Genomic DNA, 16,953 nt, shown 5'->3' with positions numbered 1-16,953 from the left:
AAAACGATTCCTTTGACGGTCTGGACCAAGATCCCAGTCTGGGCCCTTACATAAACCAATCGGCAACCTGGGTGCCTGGACTCACTGGTGTACCGCCTGTGATACACGCTAGGTCTCAGGAACTCCCATACCACTGGCCTAGTTAAGGCTTGACTCCTTCCAAGTCGCAAGGTATCACGGACACAAGGCCGGGATCCAGCCTCTTCAGGCCTTGGTCCAATTTCTGGCCTTTTCAGCAGTATCCCACTGGATGGACTTTTGGCCCCAAACTTCTTTTTAGAAGTAATATTGGAATAAAGAACAATTTGCACCATTACATCTCGCATACAACACCCCTGTTCAATCAGAGCTGTATATTATCTTTTTTTTTACAAACACAACAGCTGTTTTAACTTTCATTCCATTGATTATAAACCCATGTACAAATTACACATTTGCAGCACACAAACACCTGTGGAACAAAATTGTCTTGAATATCTCTTGTAATTAAATGGTCTTCTCCAAGTTCGATCTGTATTCTGTATCTATTTGTTTGCATTTCCATTAGAGTTTCAACCCTACCCAACAATGGCTGGACATCCTAGTTGTTGGATTCTATTATCTTCAAAACAATCATTTAAACTTTGGCTCATTTATCATCACATCACAACGCATACTTCGACAGCAGCCAGAGACACCACAAAAGCTTTGAGCAACTTCTCCTTGCTGCCCAGTCTTAAAAGGATTACAAAGCATGACAGTGTAGTTAACTCTCCTAAAATATCCAGGTTTTTCAAAATATGGTAGTTTCCATTTAAAGTGTGTCCAATAAAATGTTATAATTATGAGCAGACCCCACTAACAGTACAAACTCAACTGTGACCGACTGGTTATGATGATCATGAAATGGGGGTGGTTTTCCAGTCAGAAAGATCAAAAAAAGTAATGGTTCAGACACCCGTTGGAGTCTTTGGATAAGTGCAACATTTCCACTGACACCTGGGAATCCCTGGCCAAAGACCGCCCTAAGTGGAGGAAGTGTATCCGGGAGGGCGCTGAGCACCTCGAGTCTCATCGCCGAGAGCATGCAGAAATCAAGCACAGGCAGCGGAAAGCGTGTGCGGCAAATCTGTCCCACCCTCCCTTACCCTCAACGACTATCTGTCCCACATGTGACATGGCCTGTTCAGCCGCCTAAGGACTCATTTTGAGAGTGGAAGCAAGTCTTCCTCGATTCCGAGGGACTGCCTATGATGTTGATCTCTGGAGACCCTATATGCCAAATTTACCCGTGACAATTCAATGCGAATGCAAATCTTGTTAATAGTTTTACAAGAAATTCTGCTGATGTAACAAAGTAATTTACTCACATTTAAGGGTGGAGTTGAAACGGTTAGAAATTTTCCAGATTTGTCTTTATAGTTTTCATTATTAGATTATCCTCTACATATCTAACATGATGATGCAGCCAGCCTCCTCCTTCTTGTCTGAAAGATTATGGAACAGATTTTCCCTCACCCCACTCTACCCCAGTGCTGGACAGGAGCAGTGCATCAGAGGGGTGCTGCTCCTGTCCAAGTCCAGGGGTGCTGGTAGCTCCTGTCACAAGCCATTAATATGGCCTGGGAGTAACCCACGGTTTAGTTTCTTCCTCCCATCAATACCAAGATGTAGAACAAGCAGAAGGGGGGACAAAATGAAAGAAGAGTTGCAAGCCTTACAGGTTTGTAGTCACATATTAGGCCTTGGAGATCAAATTGAAAAAATGTAGCTTGTCTTTGGCCTGCACCCAGAATTGCTGGTGAACCCTCCAGTCAGTAAGGTCGAGGGGCAGGTCACAGTGACGGGTCTCACTAGACGCCCCATGGTCCCAGGAAACTCACTAGGTGCTCCAGAACCAGGACAATGAGGTGGGAGGCAGAAATGCCCCCTTCTGTCTCAGTAACATAGCTGCAATGAAATGGATCTGCATCTACAGCAGACAAAGGCCCAAATCTGTCCTGCCAGGGAAGCCCTGGAAATTCCTGGGCAACATAAATGGGTCTCCACCTCTTTTTCCTAACCTCTTAAGTCTGACTGGGACAATCAGCCCCTATATACTTTATGAAAGAGCGATATTCTAGGAGAGGTGGTCTGTTGAGTGAACATATGTATTCACTTATCAGTGATGCTTGATGGCCCGGATTTTGAAGTCGGCGGCGAATGAACAGCGAGTTTTTCACTGCAACTTGCAGTAATTAGAGAGTCAAAACAGCATGGCGCCCTCTACAGGGGATCCGAGACCTTTGTGAACAGGGAAAGCAACAGTATGTCTGCTCAAGCTATCAGATTATAGAATCCTTACTGATACAAAGTCTAAAATTGGAAGTGAAATTAGAATATTTAATTCCATGTAAAATCATGTCCAAAGATAAAAATAATGAGAAAGAAAGATTGAGAGAGTGAGAGATAAAGACAGAAAGTCATTTGTAAAAAAATAAATAATAAAAAAAAAAAATTTTAATCTGAAGGAATGAGACTCGACAATTTTTAAAGTAAATGTTCAGTGTCAGAGAGGTTGCTTGGCAGTAACTAAGACTTACCATGCCATTAAAAATTCACTTACACTTGAATGGACAAGTTCTAACTTTTCCTGCTGAGCAGCGTGGGTATGTACAACTTCACGCCCTTCTGTGTATTTGAATGCTGAGTCTCTTGGCAAGATATCGGTATAGCAAAGCTCATGGAGGAGGAAGAGCAACTTCCTGATTTCCCCGTTTAATTGTGCAGGTGGGATCGCTGGAAGTTGCTGCCCAATTTCCTCCCCTCTCCCCCCCCCCCCCCCCACCCCCCCAAGTGCTGATAGCCTCACCATTATTCTTACTGTAAATTCCGGGCCAATATTAATTCAGCTCTGTACACCGATGAACTGAAGCACAGCCTGGTTCTCCAGAAACAGTGGGGATGAAATTGTTCCGTAGCAGTCACGCAAAACATACTCAGTGAATTGGCAACCCATTTCACAACCCACCCGATCTTCTTTTCCATCTAAAACAGATATCCTAATTGCTATGAGCCTCTTCTGCTCTACTGGCGCACACCAATTTTACCCCCCATTTTCTCAGTGCGACAGTCCCCATCTTTTGATTAGTTATTTTATAACCACTTCATTGCCTCTGACAAATCTTTACTGGACTTGGGACAACTTCATTGCAGTGAGAGAATTCAACATTGCTCGGAAAACACCACTTTATATTAAGACCATTGTGACTGAAGGGCTGACAATCCTATTCTGTGCACATTGATAAATTTACAGATACATACTGACCAAAGTAAATAACCCAACTTTAAACTGTAACATCACTTTACAAAATAGCTGGATTTAACTGCATATGCACACAGTAAGCCAACAAACTGAAATTAATCAGAATTCAATTTAAGCAGAAGAATAATTTACATGCCAAAGATTCATTATTAAGCAACTCTAATGAACCAATACACTGACTGAAGAAAACCCTCCTCTTCACTTGCTCTCGATTTGGCAGTAGAGGGTCATGGAGAAGACCAATCCAAAAATCTAGAGAAAACACAGTTGAATTAACAACAGAAAATGATATACATGTACCTAGTTAAAAAGGCCAAGAATTCGCAAAGCTGTTTTACCTCCAACATTGCCAGTCCAAAGGCAATCCCAACTACTATAACGAAGTTTGCCTTCATCAGATCAATGAAAGCATCGACACATGACTAGAGGGGGAAAATACAAAATTAAAATTGTTAAATACTGTCCAATGAATTAACTCAGACAATGGTAACATTATGGATTAGAGCATTAGATATAGCGATAGAATCTCTACAACAACTTGTATTTATATAGCACCTTTAACATCCCAAGGCGCTTCACAGGAGTATTATGAGATAACATTTTTGACACCAAGCTGCACAAGTAGAAATTAGGGCAAGTGACCAAATGCTTGGTCAAAGAGGTAGGAGTGTCTTGTAGGAGGAAAGAGAGGTAGAGAGGTGGAGAGGTTTAGGCAGGGAGTTCCAGAGCTTGGGGCCGAGGCAATAGGAGGCATGACCACCAATGGTTGAGCGATTATAATCAGGATTGCTCAAGGGTTCCCTGATCTCCCGCTTACGTCGTTTCTAAGATGCTTCCGCAAGGCTTCCACCGAAGTAATGATGGACAATCGGGAGAACCCCTGTGGATAATTCCAGCCGATAATCTTGAATCAAACATCAGTTATGATGTGTTGCTGGGAAAAATATAACACAAGGGACAGCCTCCCCTTTAAGAGATGGTGGCACTGCGGTATAAAAGAGGTGCCTCATGTGACTTCTTCTCATTCTCAGTCAGCTCCATCTGCGATATCAGTTCATTTTTTTCCCAGCTCCTGTCAAAATATTCTACATTACGTTTGATGCCTTAAAAATAATTAGCTCAGAAATATATTTTTCCTACAAGTAGTGCAGTTTATCAGTTCCTCTTTATAAAACAAAGTTCATTTTTCTAAATCCTTGAAATCTAAGGCTACAAGTTCTGCCTCAAGTCCCCCTAGACCTTTTCTTCAGCAAATGGGCATAATGCTTGAAATGCCACACAGCCAATTCATAATGCAGCACACGAAGGGGTGTGATTATTCTTCCAGTCTCCGCTCACTGCAAACATCTCCATTCCCTCCAATCCTTAGCCAAGAATGTGGCATTAGGACAACGCACCGCTCCCCGCAGGCTCCACTCTAGCGCCAGAGTTGGATGAGGCACTTAGAGGCTTGATTACTTCTCAAGCATTTTTACTTGCTTTGCTCTAGCTTTAACATCAGCCTTGGCTCAGTGGTAGCATCCTTGCCTCACAGTCAGGTCATTGGTTCAAAGAGCAGGATAGTTCTCCTGGTGTCCTGTCCTGGCTAAAATTTATCCTTCAACCAACAATAAAGCAGATCATCTAGTAATTCATTTCATTTCTGTTTATGGGACCTTGCTATATGCAAATTGGCTGCCATGTTTCCTACATTTGGATTTGTTAATGGCAAATCGTGTCAAATTAACTTGATTGAACTCTTTGATGAAGTAACGGGGAGGGTTGAAGAGGGGAGTGCAGTTGATGATGTTTATGTGGACTTTTTAAGCAAGCGCTCTACTTGGAACTCCGACACGGCAAGCGAGCCCCAGGTGGGGCAGAGGAAACGCTTCAAGGACACCCTCAAAGCCTCCTTGATTAAGTGTAACATCCCCACCGGCACCTGGGAATCCCTGCCCCAAGATCACCCAAAGTGGAGGAAGAGCATCCTCGAGTCTCGTCGCGGAGAGCATGCAGAAATAAAGCGCAGACAACGGAAGGAGTTTGCGGCAAACCAGGCTCCCCGCCTACTCTTTCCTTCAACCACTATCTGCCCCACCTGTTAGAGACTGGAATTTCCGCATTGAACTGTACAGCCACCTGAGAACTCACTCTTAGAGTGGAAGTAAGTCTTCCTCGATTTCGAGGAACTGCCTAGATGATATGATGTGGACTTTCAAAAGGCATTCCACAAAGTACCGCATAATAGACCGTGGAATTAAAGTAACAGTGGCAGCAGGGGTACAACATTGACTTAAGGCAGAGAAAGCAGAGAGTCGTGGTGAACAGTTGTGAGTTTTTTTAACGACTGGAGGGATGTACACAGTGGAGTTCCTCAGGGGTGGGTATTAGGACACTGCTCTTTTTGATATATATTAATGACCGAGACTTGGGTATGTGGGGCATCATTTCAAAGTTTGCAGATGATACGAAACTTGAAAATGTAGTAAACAATGAGGAGGATAGCAACAGACTTCAGGAGGACATCGACAGACTGGCGAAATGGGCAGACACGTAGCAGATGGAAAAAACAAGCATATTGGATCCCTGGCTTTATTCACAGAAGAATAGAGTACAACAGCATGAAGTTACGCGAAACTTTTATATAAAACACTGGTTAAGCCTCAACTAGAATATTAAGGTCAATTCTGGGCACCACACTTTCGGGAAGATGTCAAGGCCTTGGAGAGGGTGCAGAGGAGATTCTCTAGAATGGTACCAGGGATGAAGGATTTCAGTTATGTGGAGAGACTGGAGAAGCTGAGGTTGTTCTCCTTAGAGCAGAGAAGGCAGAGAAGATTGGATAGAGGTGTTCAAAATCAGGAATAGTTTTGATAAGGATAAAATAAGTAAAAATAAAACGGGGAAGGTGGCTCAACCATGGCTAACAAGGGAAATTAGGGATAGTGTTAAATCCAAGGAAGAGACATATAAATTGGCCGGAAAAAGCAGCAAACCCGAGTACTGGGAGAAATTTAGAATTCAGCAGAGGAGGACAAAGGGTTTAATTAGGAGGGGGAAAATAGAGTCTGAGAGGAAGTTTGCTGGGAACATAAAAACTGACTACAAAAGCTTCTATGGATATGTGAAGAGAAAAAGATTAGTGAAGACCTTGCAGTCAGAATCAGGTGAACTTATAATGGGGAACAAAGAAATGGCAGACCACTTGAACATAGAAACATAGAAAATAGGTGCAGGAGTAAGCCATTCGGCCCTTCGAGCCTGCACCGCCATTCAATAAGATCATGGCTGATCATTCCCTCAGTACCCCTTTCCTGCTTTCTCTCCATACCCTTGATCCCTTTAGCTGTAAGGGCCATATCTAACTCCCTCTTAAATATATCCAATGAACTGGCATCAACAACTCTCTGCGGCAGGGAATTCCACAGGTTTCTCCTCATCTCAGTCCTAAATGGCCTACCCCTTATCCTAAGACTATGTCCCCTGGTTCTGGACTTCCCCAACATCGGGAACATTCTTCCCGCATCTAACCTGTCCAGTCCAGTCAGAATCTTATACGTTTCTATGAGATCCCCTCTCAGTCCCCTTCTCAACCGTAGTGAATAAAGGCCCAGTTGATCCAGTCTCCCCTCATACGTCAGTTCAGCCATCCCTGGAATAAGTCTGGTGAACCTTCGCTGCACTCCCTCAATAGCAAGAACGTCCTTCCTCAGATTGGGAGACCAAAACTGAACACAATATTCCAGGCGAGGCCTCACCAAGGCCCTGTACAACTGCAGTAAGATCTCCCTGCTCCTATACTCAAATCCCCTAGCTATGAAGACCAACATACCATTTGCCTTCTTCACCGCCTGCTGTACCTGCATGCCAACTTTCAATAACTGATGAACCATGACACCCAGGTCTCGTTGCACCTCCCCTTTTCCTAATCTGCCGCTATTCAGATAATATTCTGCCTTCGTGTTTTTGCCCCCAAAATGGATAACCTCACATTTATCCACATTATGCTGCAACTGCCATGCATTTGCCCACTCACCTAACCTGTCCAAGTCACCCTGCAGCCTCTTAGCATCCTCCTCACAGCTCACACTGCCACCCAGTTTAGTGTCATCTGCAAACTTGGAGATATTACACTCAATTCCTTCATCTAAAATTTGTTAATGTACATTGTAAAGAGCTGGGGTCCCAGCACTGAGCCCTGCGGCACTCCACTAGTCACTGCCTGCCATTCTGAAAAGGACCCGTTTATCCCAACTCTCGGCTTCCGGTCTGCCAATCAGTTCTCTATCCAAGTCAGTACATTACCCCCAATACCATGTGCTTTGATTTTACACACCGATCTCTTGTGTGGGACCTTGTCAAAAGCCTTTTGAAAGTCCAAATACACATCCACTGGTTCTCCCTTGTCCACTCGACTAGTTATATCCTCAAAAAATTCCAAAAGATTCGTCAAGCATGATTTCCCTTTCATAAATCCATGCTGACTTGGACCGATCCTGTCACTGCTTTCCAAATCCTTTGGTTCCGTATTCACGAAGGAAGACACAAATAACCTTCAGGAAATACTAGGGGACCGAGGGTCTAGCGAGAAGGAGGAACTGAAGGATATCCTTATTAGTCAGGAAATTGTGTTAGGGAAGTTGATGGGATTGAAGGCCGATAAATCCCCAGGGCCTGATAGTCTGCATCCCAGAGTACTTAAGGGAGTGGCCCTAGAAATAGTGGATGCATTGGTGATCATTTTCCAATAGTCTATCAACTCTGGATCAGTTCCTATGGACTGGAGAGTAGCTAATGTAATACCACTTTTTAAAAAAGGAGGGAGAGAGAAAACGGGGAATTATAGACTGGTTAGCCCGACATCAGTAGTGGGGAAAATGTTGGAATCAATTATTAAAGATGAAATAGCAGTACATTTAGAAAGCAGTGGCAGGATCAGTCCAAGTCAGCATGAATGAAAGGGAAATGATGCTTGACAAATCTTCTGGAATTTTTGGAGGATGTAACTAGTAGAGTGGACAAGGGAAAACCAGTGGGTGTGGTATATTTGGCCTTCATAGCTAGGGGATTTGAGTATAGGAGCAGGGAGGTCTTATTGCAGTTGTACATGGCTTTGGTGAAGCCTCACCTGGAATATTGTGTTCAGTTTTGGTCTCCTAATCTGAGGAAGGACCTTCTTGCTATTGAGGGAGTGCAGCGAAGATTCACCAGACTGATTCCCGGGATGACAGGACTGACATATGAGAAGAGACTGGATCGACTGAGCCTGTATTCACTGGAGTTTAGAAGAATGCGAGGGGATCTCATAGAAACATAAAATTCTGACGGGAATGGACAGGTTAGAAGCAGGAAGAATGTTCCCAATACTGGGGAAGTCCAAAACAGTCTAAGGATAAGGGGTAAGCCATTTAGGACCGAGATGAAGAGAAACTTCTTCACTCAGAGAGTTGTTAACCTGTGGAATTCTCTATCACAGGAAGTTGTTGAGGCCAATTCATTAGATATATTCAAGAGGGAGTTAGATATGGCCCTTACGGCTAAAGGGATCAAGGGGTGCGGAGAGAAAGCAGGAAAGGGGTACGGAGGTGAATGATCAGCCATGATCATATTGAATGGTGGTGCAGGCTCGAAGGGCCAAATGGCCGACTCCTGCACCTATTTTCTATGTTTCTATGTAAGAGTAAATAAGGAGAAACTGTTTCAAATGGCAGCAGGGTCGGTAACCAGAGGACACAGATTTAAGGTGATTGGCAAAAGAACAAGGTATTGTATTCCCAGCACAGATGAGACTGCACACAGGGAGGTTAAAGTAACAGTGACCTCAGTCTTTAATAAGACACTCCAGAGTGGAGAACAGGCCTTAGGAGCCGGCTTATAAACAGTGCTCCCAAGGGATGCTGGGATCCCTTGAAACTTCAGAGGATGAACCCCCTGGTGGCAGAACATGGGAGTGCATGCTTTACAGATACACAACATCACTCCCCACCAGAGTCAAAGTGATAACTATTTACGAGGTGAGGCGGTCGGGAGCCTTTTTTTCCCCTGGTGGACTGCCTCGGTATAAATGTCTGTTTTGGTGTGTTGGCTGTGCCCTCGCTGGGCTGGCGTGTTGTTGGCTCTGCAGGGCCGCTAGGTGAGCCTAGCCTTGCTGGGCTGTTGGGCGTGATGGGTTTGATTTCCTGGTCCGGCGTGGTGTCATTGATCCTTTGGGTGTGTGTTGTAGGCTCGAAAAAGGTGGCGTCTGCAGTGGGTTGTTCAGGGCAGTCTGTGAACCGCAGCCTCATTTGGTCCAGGTGCTTTCTGCAAATTTGTCCATTGCCTAGTTTGACTACAAACACCCTATTCCCTTCTTTAGCTATCACCGTGCCCGCGATCCACTTGGGACCATGTCCATAGTTTAGCACATACACAGGGTCATTCAGATCAATTTCCCGTGACACAGTGGCGAGACCATTGTTTACATTTTGTTGCTGCTGCCTGCTCTCAACCAGATCATGCAGGTTGGGATGAACCAGCGAGAGTCTGGTTTTAAGTGTCCTTTTCATGAGTAGCTCAGCCGGGGGCACCCCTGTGAGCGAGTGGGGTGTCATGCGGTAGCTGACCGGTTTAAAGTGAGCCTTCTGTGACTCGTTTACTGCCCACTCTGCCTGCCCATTGGAGGCTGATTTAAACGGGGCTGAGGTGCTATGTTTGATCCATTGTGGGTCATGAATTCTTTAAATTCGGCACTGGTGAAACATGGCCCGTGGTCACTGACCAGTATGTCAGGCAGGCCATGGGTGGCAAACATGGCCCTCAGGCTTTCAATGGTGGCTGTGCTTCCCGACATTATTTCACATTCAATCCATTTTGAAAAAGCATCCACCACCACCAGAAATATTTTACCGAGAAACGGGCCCGCATTGTTGACATGGATCCTCGACCATGGTCTGGAGGGCCAGGACCACAAACTTAGTGGTGCCTCTCTGGGCGCGTTGCTCAACTGAGCACACACGCTGCATTGCCGTATACAGGACTCTAAGTCAGAGTCAATACCGGGCCACCACACGTGGGATCTGGCTATCGCTTTCATCATTACTATACCCGGTGTGTGCTGTGGAGATCCGAGATGAACGTCTCCCTGTCCTTTTTGCATAGCACTATGTGGTCACCCAACAACAGGCAGTCTGCCTGAATGAACAGCTCGTCTTTTCGCTGCTGCGGGAACGGCTTGATTAGCTCTTGCATTTCAACGGGGATGCTGGCCCAGCTCCCATGCAGTGCAGTTTTTTACTAGGGACAGCAGAGGATCTTGGCTGGTCCAAGTTCTAATCTGGCGGGCCGTGACAGGTGATTTATCATTTTCAAACGCTTCCATGACTATCAACAAGTCCGTGGGCTGCGCCACCATCAACAAGTTTGCAGACTGCGCCATTTCCACCCCCGTGGTGGGCAATGGTAGCCAACTGAGAGCATCCGCACAGTTCTCGGTGCCTGGCTTGTTGCGGAGGGTATAGTTATACGCTGATAGCGCAAGTGCCCACCTTTGTATGTGGGCTGAGGCATTAGTATTTATCCCCTTGTTTTCAGCAAACAGGGATATGAGGGGCTTGTGATCGGTTTCCAGCTCAAATTTGAGGCCAAACAAGTACTGATGCATTTTCTTTACCACGAACACACACGCTAATGCCTCTTTCTCAATCATGCTGTAGGCCCTCTTGGCCTTACACAAGCTCCTGGAAGCATAGGCGACAGGTTGCAACTTCCCCGCAACGTTAGCTTGTTGTAATACACACCCGACTCCGTACGACGACGCGTCACATGCTCGCACAAGTTTTTTTTTCACGGGTTATGCAATACAAGCAGCGTGTTGGAGCATAAAATGTTTCTGGCTTTCTCAAAAGCAATTAGTTGATTTTTTCCCCATACCCAGTTCTCACCTTTATGCAATAACACATATAGGGGCTCCAAGAGGGTGCTTAACCCCAGTAGGAAGTTACCAAAATAGTTGAGGAGTCCCAGGAACGACCGCAGCTCCATGACGTTGTGTGACCTGGGCGGGTTCCTGATAGTCTCTGTCTTGGCGTCTGTGGGCCGAATGCCATCCGCCGCGATCTTTCTCCCCAAAAACCCCATTTCTGTTGCCATGAAGATGCATTTCGACCTCTTTAGCCGCAGCCCTACGTGATCCAGTCGCTGGAGGATCTCCTCCAGGTTTTGTAGGTGCGCGACGGTGTCCCGACCCATGGCCAATATGTCATCATGAAAGACCACCGTGCGTGGTACCGAGTTGAGTAGGCTCTCCATGTTTCTCTGGAAGATCGCTGCAGCCGACCGAATTCCAAACGGGCATCGGTTATAGATGAACAGTTCCTTGTGCGTGTTGATGCAGGTGAGGCCCTTCGAAGACTCCTCCAGCTCTTGCGTCATGTAGGCCGAAGTCAGGTCGAGTTTGGTGAACGTCTTGCCTCCTGCCAGCGTCGCAAATAGGTCGTCTGCCTTAGGTAGCGGGTATTGGTCCTGTAGCGAGAAACGATTAATTGTTACTTTATAATCGCCGCAAATCCTGACCGTGCCATCACTTTTGAGTACTGGAACAATCGGGCTGGCCCACTCGCTGAATTCCACTGGAGAGATGATGCCCTCGCGTTGCTGCCTGTCCAGCTCGATTTCCACTCTCTCCCTCATCATGTGAGGTACCGCTCGCGCCTTGTGGTGAATGGGTCGTGCCTCTGGGACCAAGTGGATCCGCACCTTCGCCCCGGAAAAGTTTCCAATGCCTGACTCAAAAAGGGAAGGAAATTTGTTAAGAACCTGGGTACATGAGGCCTCATCGACATGTGAAGAACTGGGATGACATCCCAGTTCCAGTGGATTTTGCCCAGCCAGCTCCTTCCATGCAGTGTGGGGCCATCGCCCGGGACAATCCAGAGTGGCAGTTCGTGCACCGTGCCCTCGTAGGTGACCTTGACCATGGCACTGCACAGGACAGTGATAAGCTCTTTGGTGTATGTTCTCAGTTTCGTATGGATGGGGCTCAGGGCTGGTCTGAGTGCCTTGTTGCACCACAGTCTCTCAAACATCTTTTTACTCATGATGGATTGGCTAGCGCCAGTGTCCAGTTCCATGGCTACGGGGAAGCCATTCAATTTTACGTTTAGGATTATAGATGGACATTTCATCGAAAATGTCTGCACCCCATGTACTTCTGCATCTGCCTCCTCTGAGGCTCGAAATTGTTTTGATCCACCATTGTCCGATTTTCCTCTGCCACGTGGTGGTTAGCAGGTTTTGCAGAGCTTGCAACCCATCTACAAGCTTGTTGGAGGTGCCCCATTGTTGCACAGCTCTTGCAAACATACCCTTTGAAGCGGCATGAATAGGTTGAATGGAAGTCTCCATAACGCCAACAAGGTGTGAAATGCCTTGCATTCATCCTTTGTTGCGGACTCTGAGTCACCTGGGTCACTTGAGGCCCGCTGGGAGTTGCAGACTCGTGGTTTCTGACCTGTACATTTCTGCTCGCAAACACAGTTCCAGTTAATTTATGAACATTGCTAGCACTTGTGTGCTGAGAGATTTGTTTGGTGTTATCACTGGTGGACATAATCGCCTGTGCTATCGCAATGGCCTTACTGAGGGTTGGTGTCTCTACAGTCAAAGGTTTTCGTAGGATGGTCTCGTGGCCAATGCCCAGTACAAAATAGTCTCTGAGCATTTGTTCCAGGTAGCCATCAAACTCACATTATCCTGCAAGTCGCCTTAGCTCGGCGACGTAGCTCGCCACTTCCTGACCTTCAGATCGCTGGCACATGTAGAACCGATACCTCGCGATCAGCATGCTCTCCCTCGGGTTAAGATGCTCCCGAATCAGTGTACACAGCTCCTCATACAACTTATCTGTGGGTTTCACCGGAGCCAAAAGATTCTTCATGAGGCTGTAGGTCGGTGCCCCGCAGACTGTGAGGAGGACCGCTCTCCTTTTTGCAGCGCTTCCTTCTCCGTCCAGCTCGTTGGCTACAAAGTACTGGTCTAGCCTTTCGACATCGGCTTCCCAATCCTCACCCTCCGAGAACTTCTCCAGGATGCCCACAATTTGCTGCGTCTTTGGGTTGGATTCGTATACTCGTCGCCAGTTATTGTGTTCCTAACACAGATGAGACTGCACACAGGGAGGTTAAAGTAACAGTGACCTCAGTCTTTAATAAGACACTCCAGAGTGAGGAACAGGCCTTAGGGGCCGGCTTATATACAGTGCTCCCAAGGGATGCTGGGATCCCTTGAGACTTCAGGGGATGAGCTCCCTGGTGGCAGAACATGGGAGTGCATGCTTTACAGATACACAACACAAGGGACGCCAAAATAATATATTTTTTTAAATGCAGTGGTCTCTTGTGATCTGGACTGCACTTTCTGGGAGCAGAGTCAATAGTAACTTTCAAAAGAGAATTGGATAAATATTTGAAAATTTACAGTGTTATGGGGAAAGAGCATGGGAGTGAGATTAATTGGATAGCTCTACCAAAAAAGAGCTGGCACAGGCACGATGGGCCAAATACATTATTTCTGTGGTGTTTCATTCTATTAGTACACCAGTGGCCATATTTCTGAGGTAGTGAACGGCACTATATAAATGCCGCTCTTTCTTTTTCGGCCTCCTATTTTGAATCAATTGAACTTTTATCAGCACGGACTTCAGAAAGGTACCCTGATGGCACCCATTTCAAATTGTTGCTTTCAAAGAAATGCCAGCAGCATTACTGCATCTACCAAACCCTCAGAGTCCATCTCTATAGCACCAGTGAATCCCCAACTAAAACTGACCCAGGTGGGCAGAGGAAACGTTTCAAGGACACCCTCAAAGCCTCCGTGATAACGTGCAACATCCCCACCGACACCTCGGAGTCCTTGGCCAAAGACCGCCCTAGGTGGAGGAAGAGCATCCGGGAGGGCGCTGAGCACCTCGAGTCTCGTCGCCGAGAGCATGCAGCAATCAAGCGCGGGCAGTGGAAGGAGCGTGCGGCGAACCAGGCTCCCCACCCACCCTTTCCTTCAACCACTGCCTGTCCCAGAGACTGTGGTTCTCGTATTGGATTGTACAGTCACCTGAGAACTCACTTTTGGAGTGGAAGCAAGTCTTCCTCGATTTCGCGGGACTGCCTGTGATGGTGAAGAAAACTGACCAGAGGCTGGTAACAGCATCACTCTCAGCTGTTGAAATGTAGGCCAACCTGGAACAGTTCTTAGCTTCTCCCTTCAACTGTGCACCCCAGCTCCGCCTGAAAATGTCTCTGTATTTGAGCCAGAAGGCATTTGGACTCAGCTGCTACTGCTGGCACTGTTGTGCAATGAGTCTCCTGACAAGGTCCCGCACAAGAGATTGCTGTGCAAAATTAAAGCACATGGTATTGGGGGTAATGTACTGACGTGGATAGAGAACTGGTTGGCAGACAGGAAGCAGAGAGTCGGGATAAACGGGTCCTTTTCAGAATGGCAGGCAGTGACTAGTGGGGTGCCGCAGGGCTCAGTGCTGGGACCCCAGCTATTTACAATACACATTAATGATTTGGATGAAGGAATTGAGTGTAATATCTCCAAGTTTGCAGATGACACTAAGCTGGGTGGCAGTGTGAGCTGTGAGGAGGACGCTAAAAGGCTGCAGGGTGACTTGGACAGGTTAGGTGAGTGCGCAAATGCGTGGCAGATGCAGTATAATGTGGATAAATGTGAGTTTATTCACTTTGGTGGCAAAAACACAAAGGCAGATAATCTGAATGGCGGCAGATTAGGAAAAGGGGAGGTGCAGCAAGACCTGGGTGTCATGGTACATCAGTTGGCATGCAGGTTCAGTAGGCGGTGAAGAAGGCAAATGGTATGTTGGCCTTCATAGCTAGGAGATTTGAGTATAGGAGCAGGGAGGTCTTACTGCAGTTGTACAGGGCCTTAGTGAGGCCTCACCTGGAATATTGTGTTCAGTTTTGGTCTCCTAATCTGAGGCAGGACATTCTTGCTATTGAGGGAGTGCAGCGAAGGTTCACCAGATTGATTCCCGGATAGCAGGACTGATATATGAGGAGAGACTGAATCGACTAGGCTTATATTCACTGGAGTTTAGAAGAATGAGGGGAGTCTCATAGAAACATATAAAATTCTGATAGGACTGGACAGGTTAGATGCAGGAAGAATGTTCCCGATGTTGGGGAAGTCCAGAACCAGGAGACATAGTCTAAGGATAAGGGGTAAGCCATTTAGGACTGAGATGAGGAGAAACTTCTTCACTCAGAGAGTTGTTAACCTGTGGAATTCCCTACCGCAAAGAGTTGTTGATGCCAGTGCTTTGGATATATTCAAAGGGGAGTTAGATATGGCCCTTACGGCTAAAGGGATCAAGGGGTATGGAGAGAAAGCAGGAAAGGGGTACTGAGTGAATGATCAGCCATGATCTTATTGAATGGTGGTGCAGGCTCGAAGGGACGAATGGCCTACTCCTGCACCTATTTTCTATGTTTCTATGTTTCCTCTGGCACTTCTGCCCATAGCTGGTAGTGCTAATCAAACTAAAATACCTAGGTTCAATAGCCCCAGTAATTCTTTGTGGACTATTCCTTAAAGTCTACAGTTAAGGTGCTGTGATCAGCTCCGGTCAGTGGATGTCTTGGAGCTTTTAGATTGTTAGTTCTTATCTACTTCTTTCTACTGTAGCACATCTGGGGCATAATGTGCCCCCTACTGTTCCCAAATCAGAGGAAGCGAGCAGGCCCATATCCAGCCTCCACACTCTCGGGATGGTATCATTCTGACAAAATCCTCAAATCTAGCCAAGACTTTGCTTTTACTTACATCACTCAGAGGCAAGAAATTATGGTCCTTAAGTTCAACACCCTGACTTCCTCAATTGAGAAGATGTGCCACCTGGAACCAAAGAACACCCGAAACACACGAGCTGCATAACAGTTAACGAGCTCCACCAGGACCTCCTGTGAATTGAACCAACCGAATGCCAACTTTCTACACGGATACCTGGGCAAGTGTCAGCCAAGGGGAACACAGAAATTTTGAACCACAGTCTCATTGTCCTGTCTCACAGGATCATACTTCAATGTTCCAGGATTCCAATCAAACTCTGTTCCAAAATTCAGTTATAGAGTCAAGAGAGGGACACATTTTCCTCCATTACGTCCTTAGCAATGAATTCCCGATGTACAGTATTGCAAAGCTGGTGGGGATTGAAGTAAAAGACTCCTGACCGATTTCATCAAGTGATTGCATTGACTGTAAATGCTGCAGTAAACTTGAGGTCTTCCAAAACTCCACTGCCCGTGTCCTAACTCGCACTAAATCCTGTTCACCCATCACCCCTATGCTCGCTGACAAACATTGGCTCCTGGTTAAGCAACGCCTCGATTTCAAAATTCTCATCCTTGTTTTCAAATCCCTCCATGGCCTCGCCTTCCCCCAAAGATATCCGCTCTCCTCAAAATCTGTCCTCTTGAGCATCCCTGATTATAATTGGTGGCCATGTCTTCTGTTGCCTAGGCCCCAAACTCTGGAATTCCTGCTTAAACCTCTCTTTCCTCCTTCAAGACGCTCCTTAAAATCTACCTCTTTGATCACCTGCCCTAATTTCTCCTTATATGGCTCGGAGTCAAATTTTGTGTCTTTTTTGTCCTGTGAAATGCTTTGGAACGTTTCACTACGTTAAAGGCAGTATA

At 46.3% G+C, this 16,953-nt stretch overlaps 1 protein-coding gene across 2 annotated transcripts in view; it reads right to left on the bottom strand.

The window, feature by feature from the left end:
* Nucleotides 1–2,813: 2,813 nt before the first annotated feature.
* The window catches only part of LOC139280632 (tetraspanin-8-like), a 29,116-nt gene continuing 14,976 nt past the window's right edge, over nt 2,814–16,953 (bottom strand). For both annotated transcript variants that reach the window (XM_070900206.1, XM_070900205.1), the window contains exons 7-8: nt 3,622–3,705; nt 2,814–3,535 (exon numbers count right to left, since the gene is read on the bottom strand). In XM_070900206.1, coding sequence (XP_070756307.1) covers nt 3,482–3,535; nt 3,622–3,705 — 138 coding nt within the window. In that variant the 3' untranslated portion in view covers nt 2,814–3,481. The remainder of the gene's footprint in view (nt 3,536–3,621; nt 3,706–16,953) is intronic.

The sequence above is a fragment of the Pristiophorus japonicus genome, chromosome 15 (assembly GCF_044704955.1).
Source record: "Pristiophorus japonicus isolate sPriJap1 chromosome 15, sPriJap1.hap1, whole genome shotgun sequence".
Lineage (NCBI taxonomy): Eukaryota > Metazoa > Chordata > Chondrichthyes > Pristiophoridae > Pristiophorus > Pristiophorus japonicus.
The sequence above is the reverse complement of the archived record's forward strand: the minus strand, read 5'-3'. Positions and strand labels throughout refer to the sequence as shown.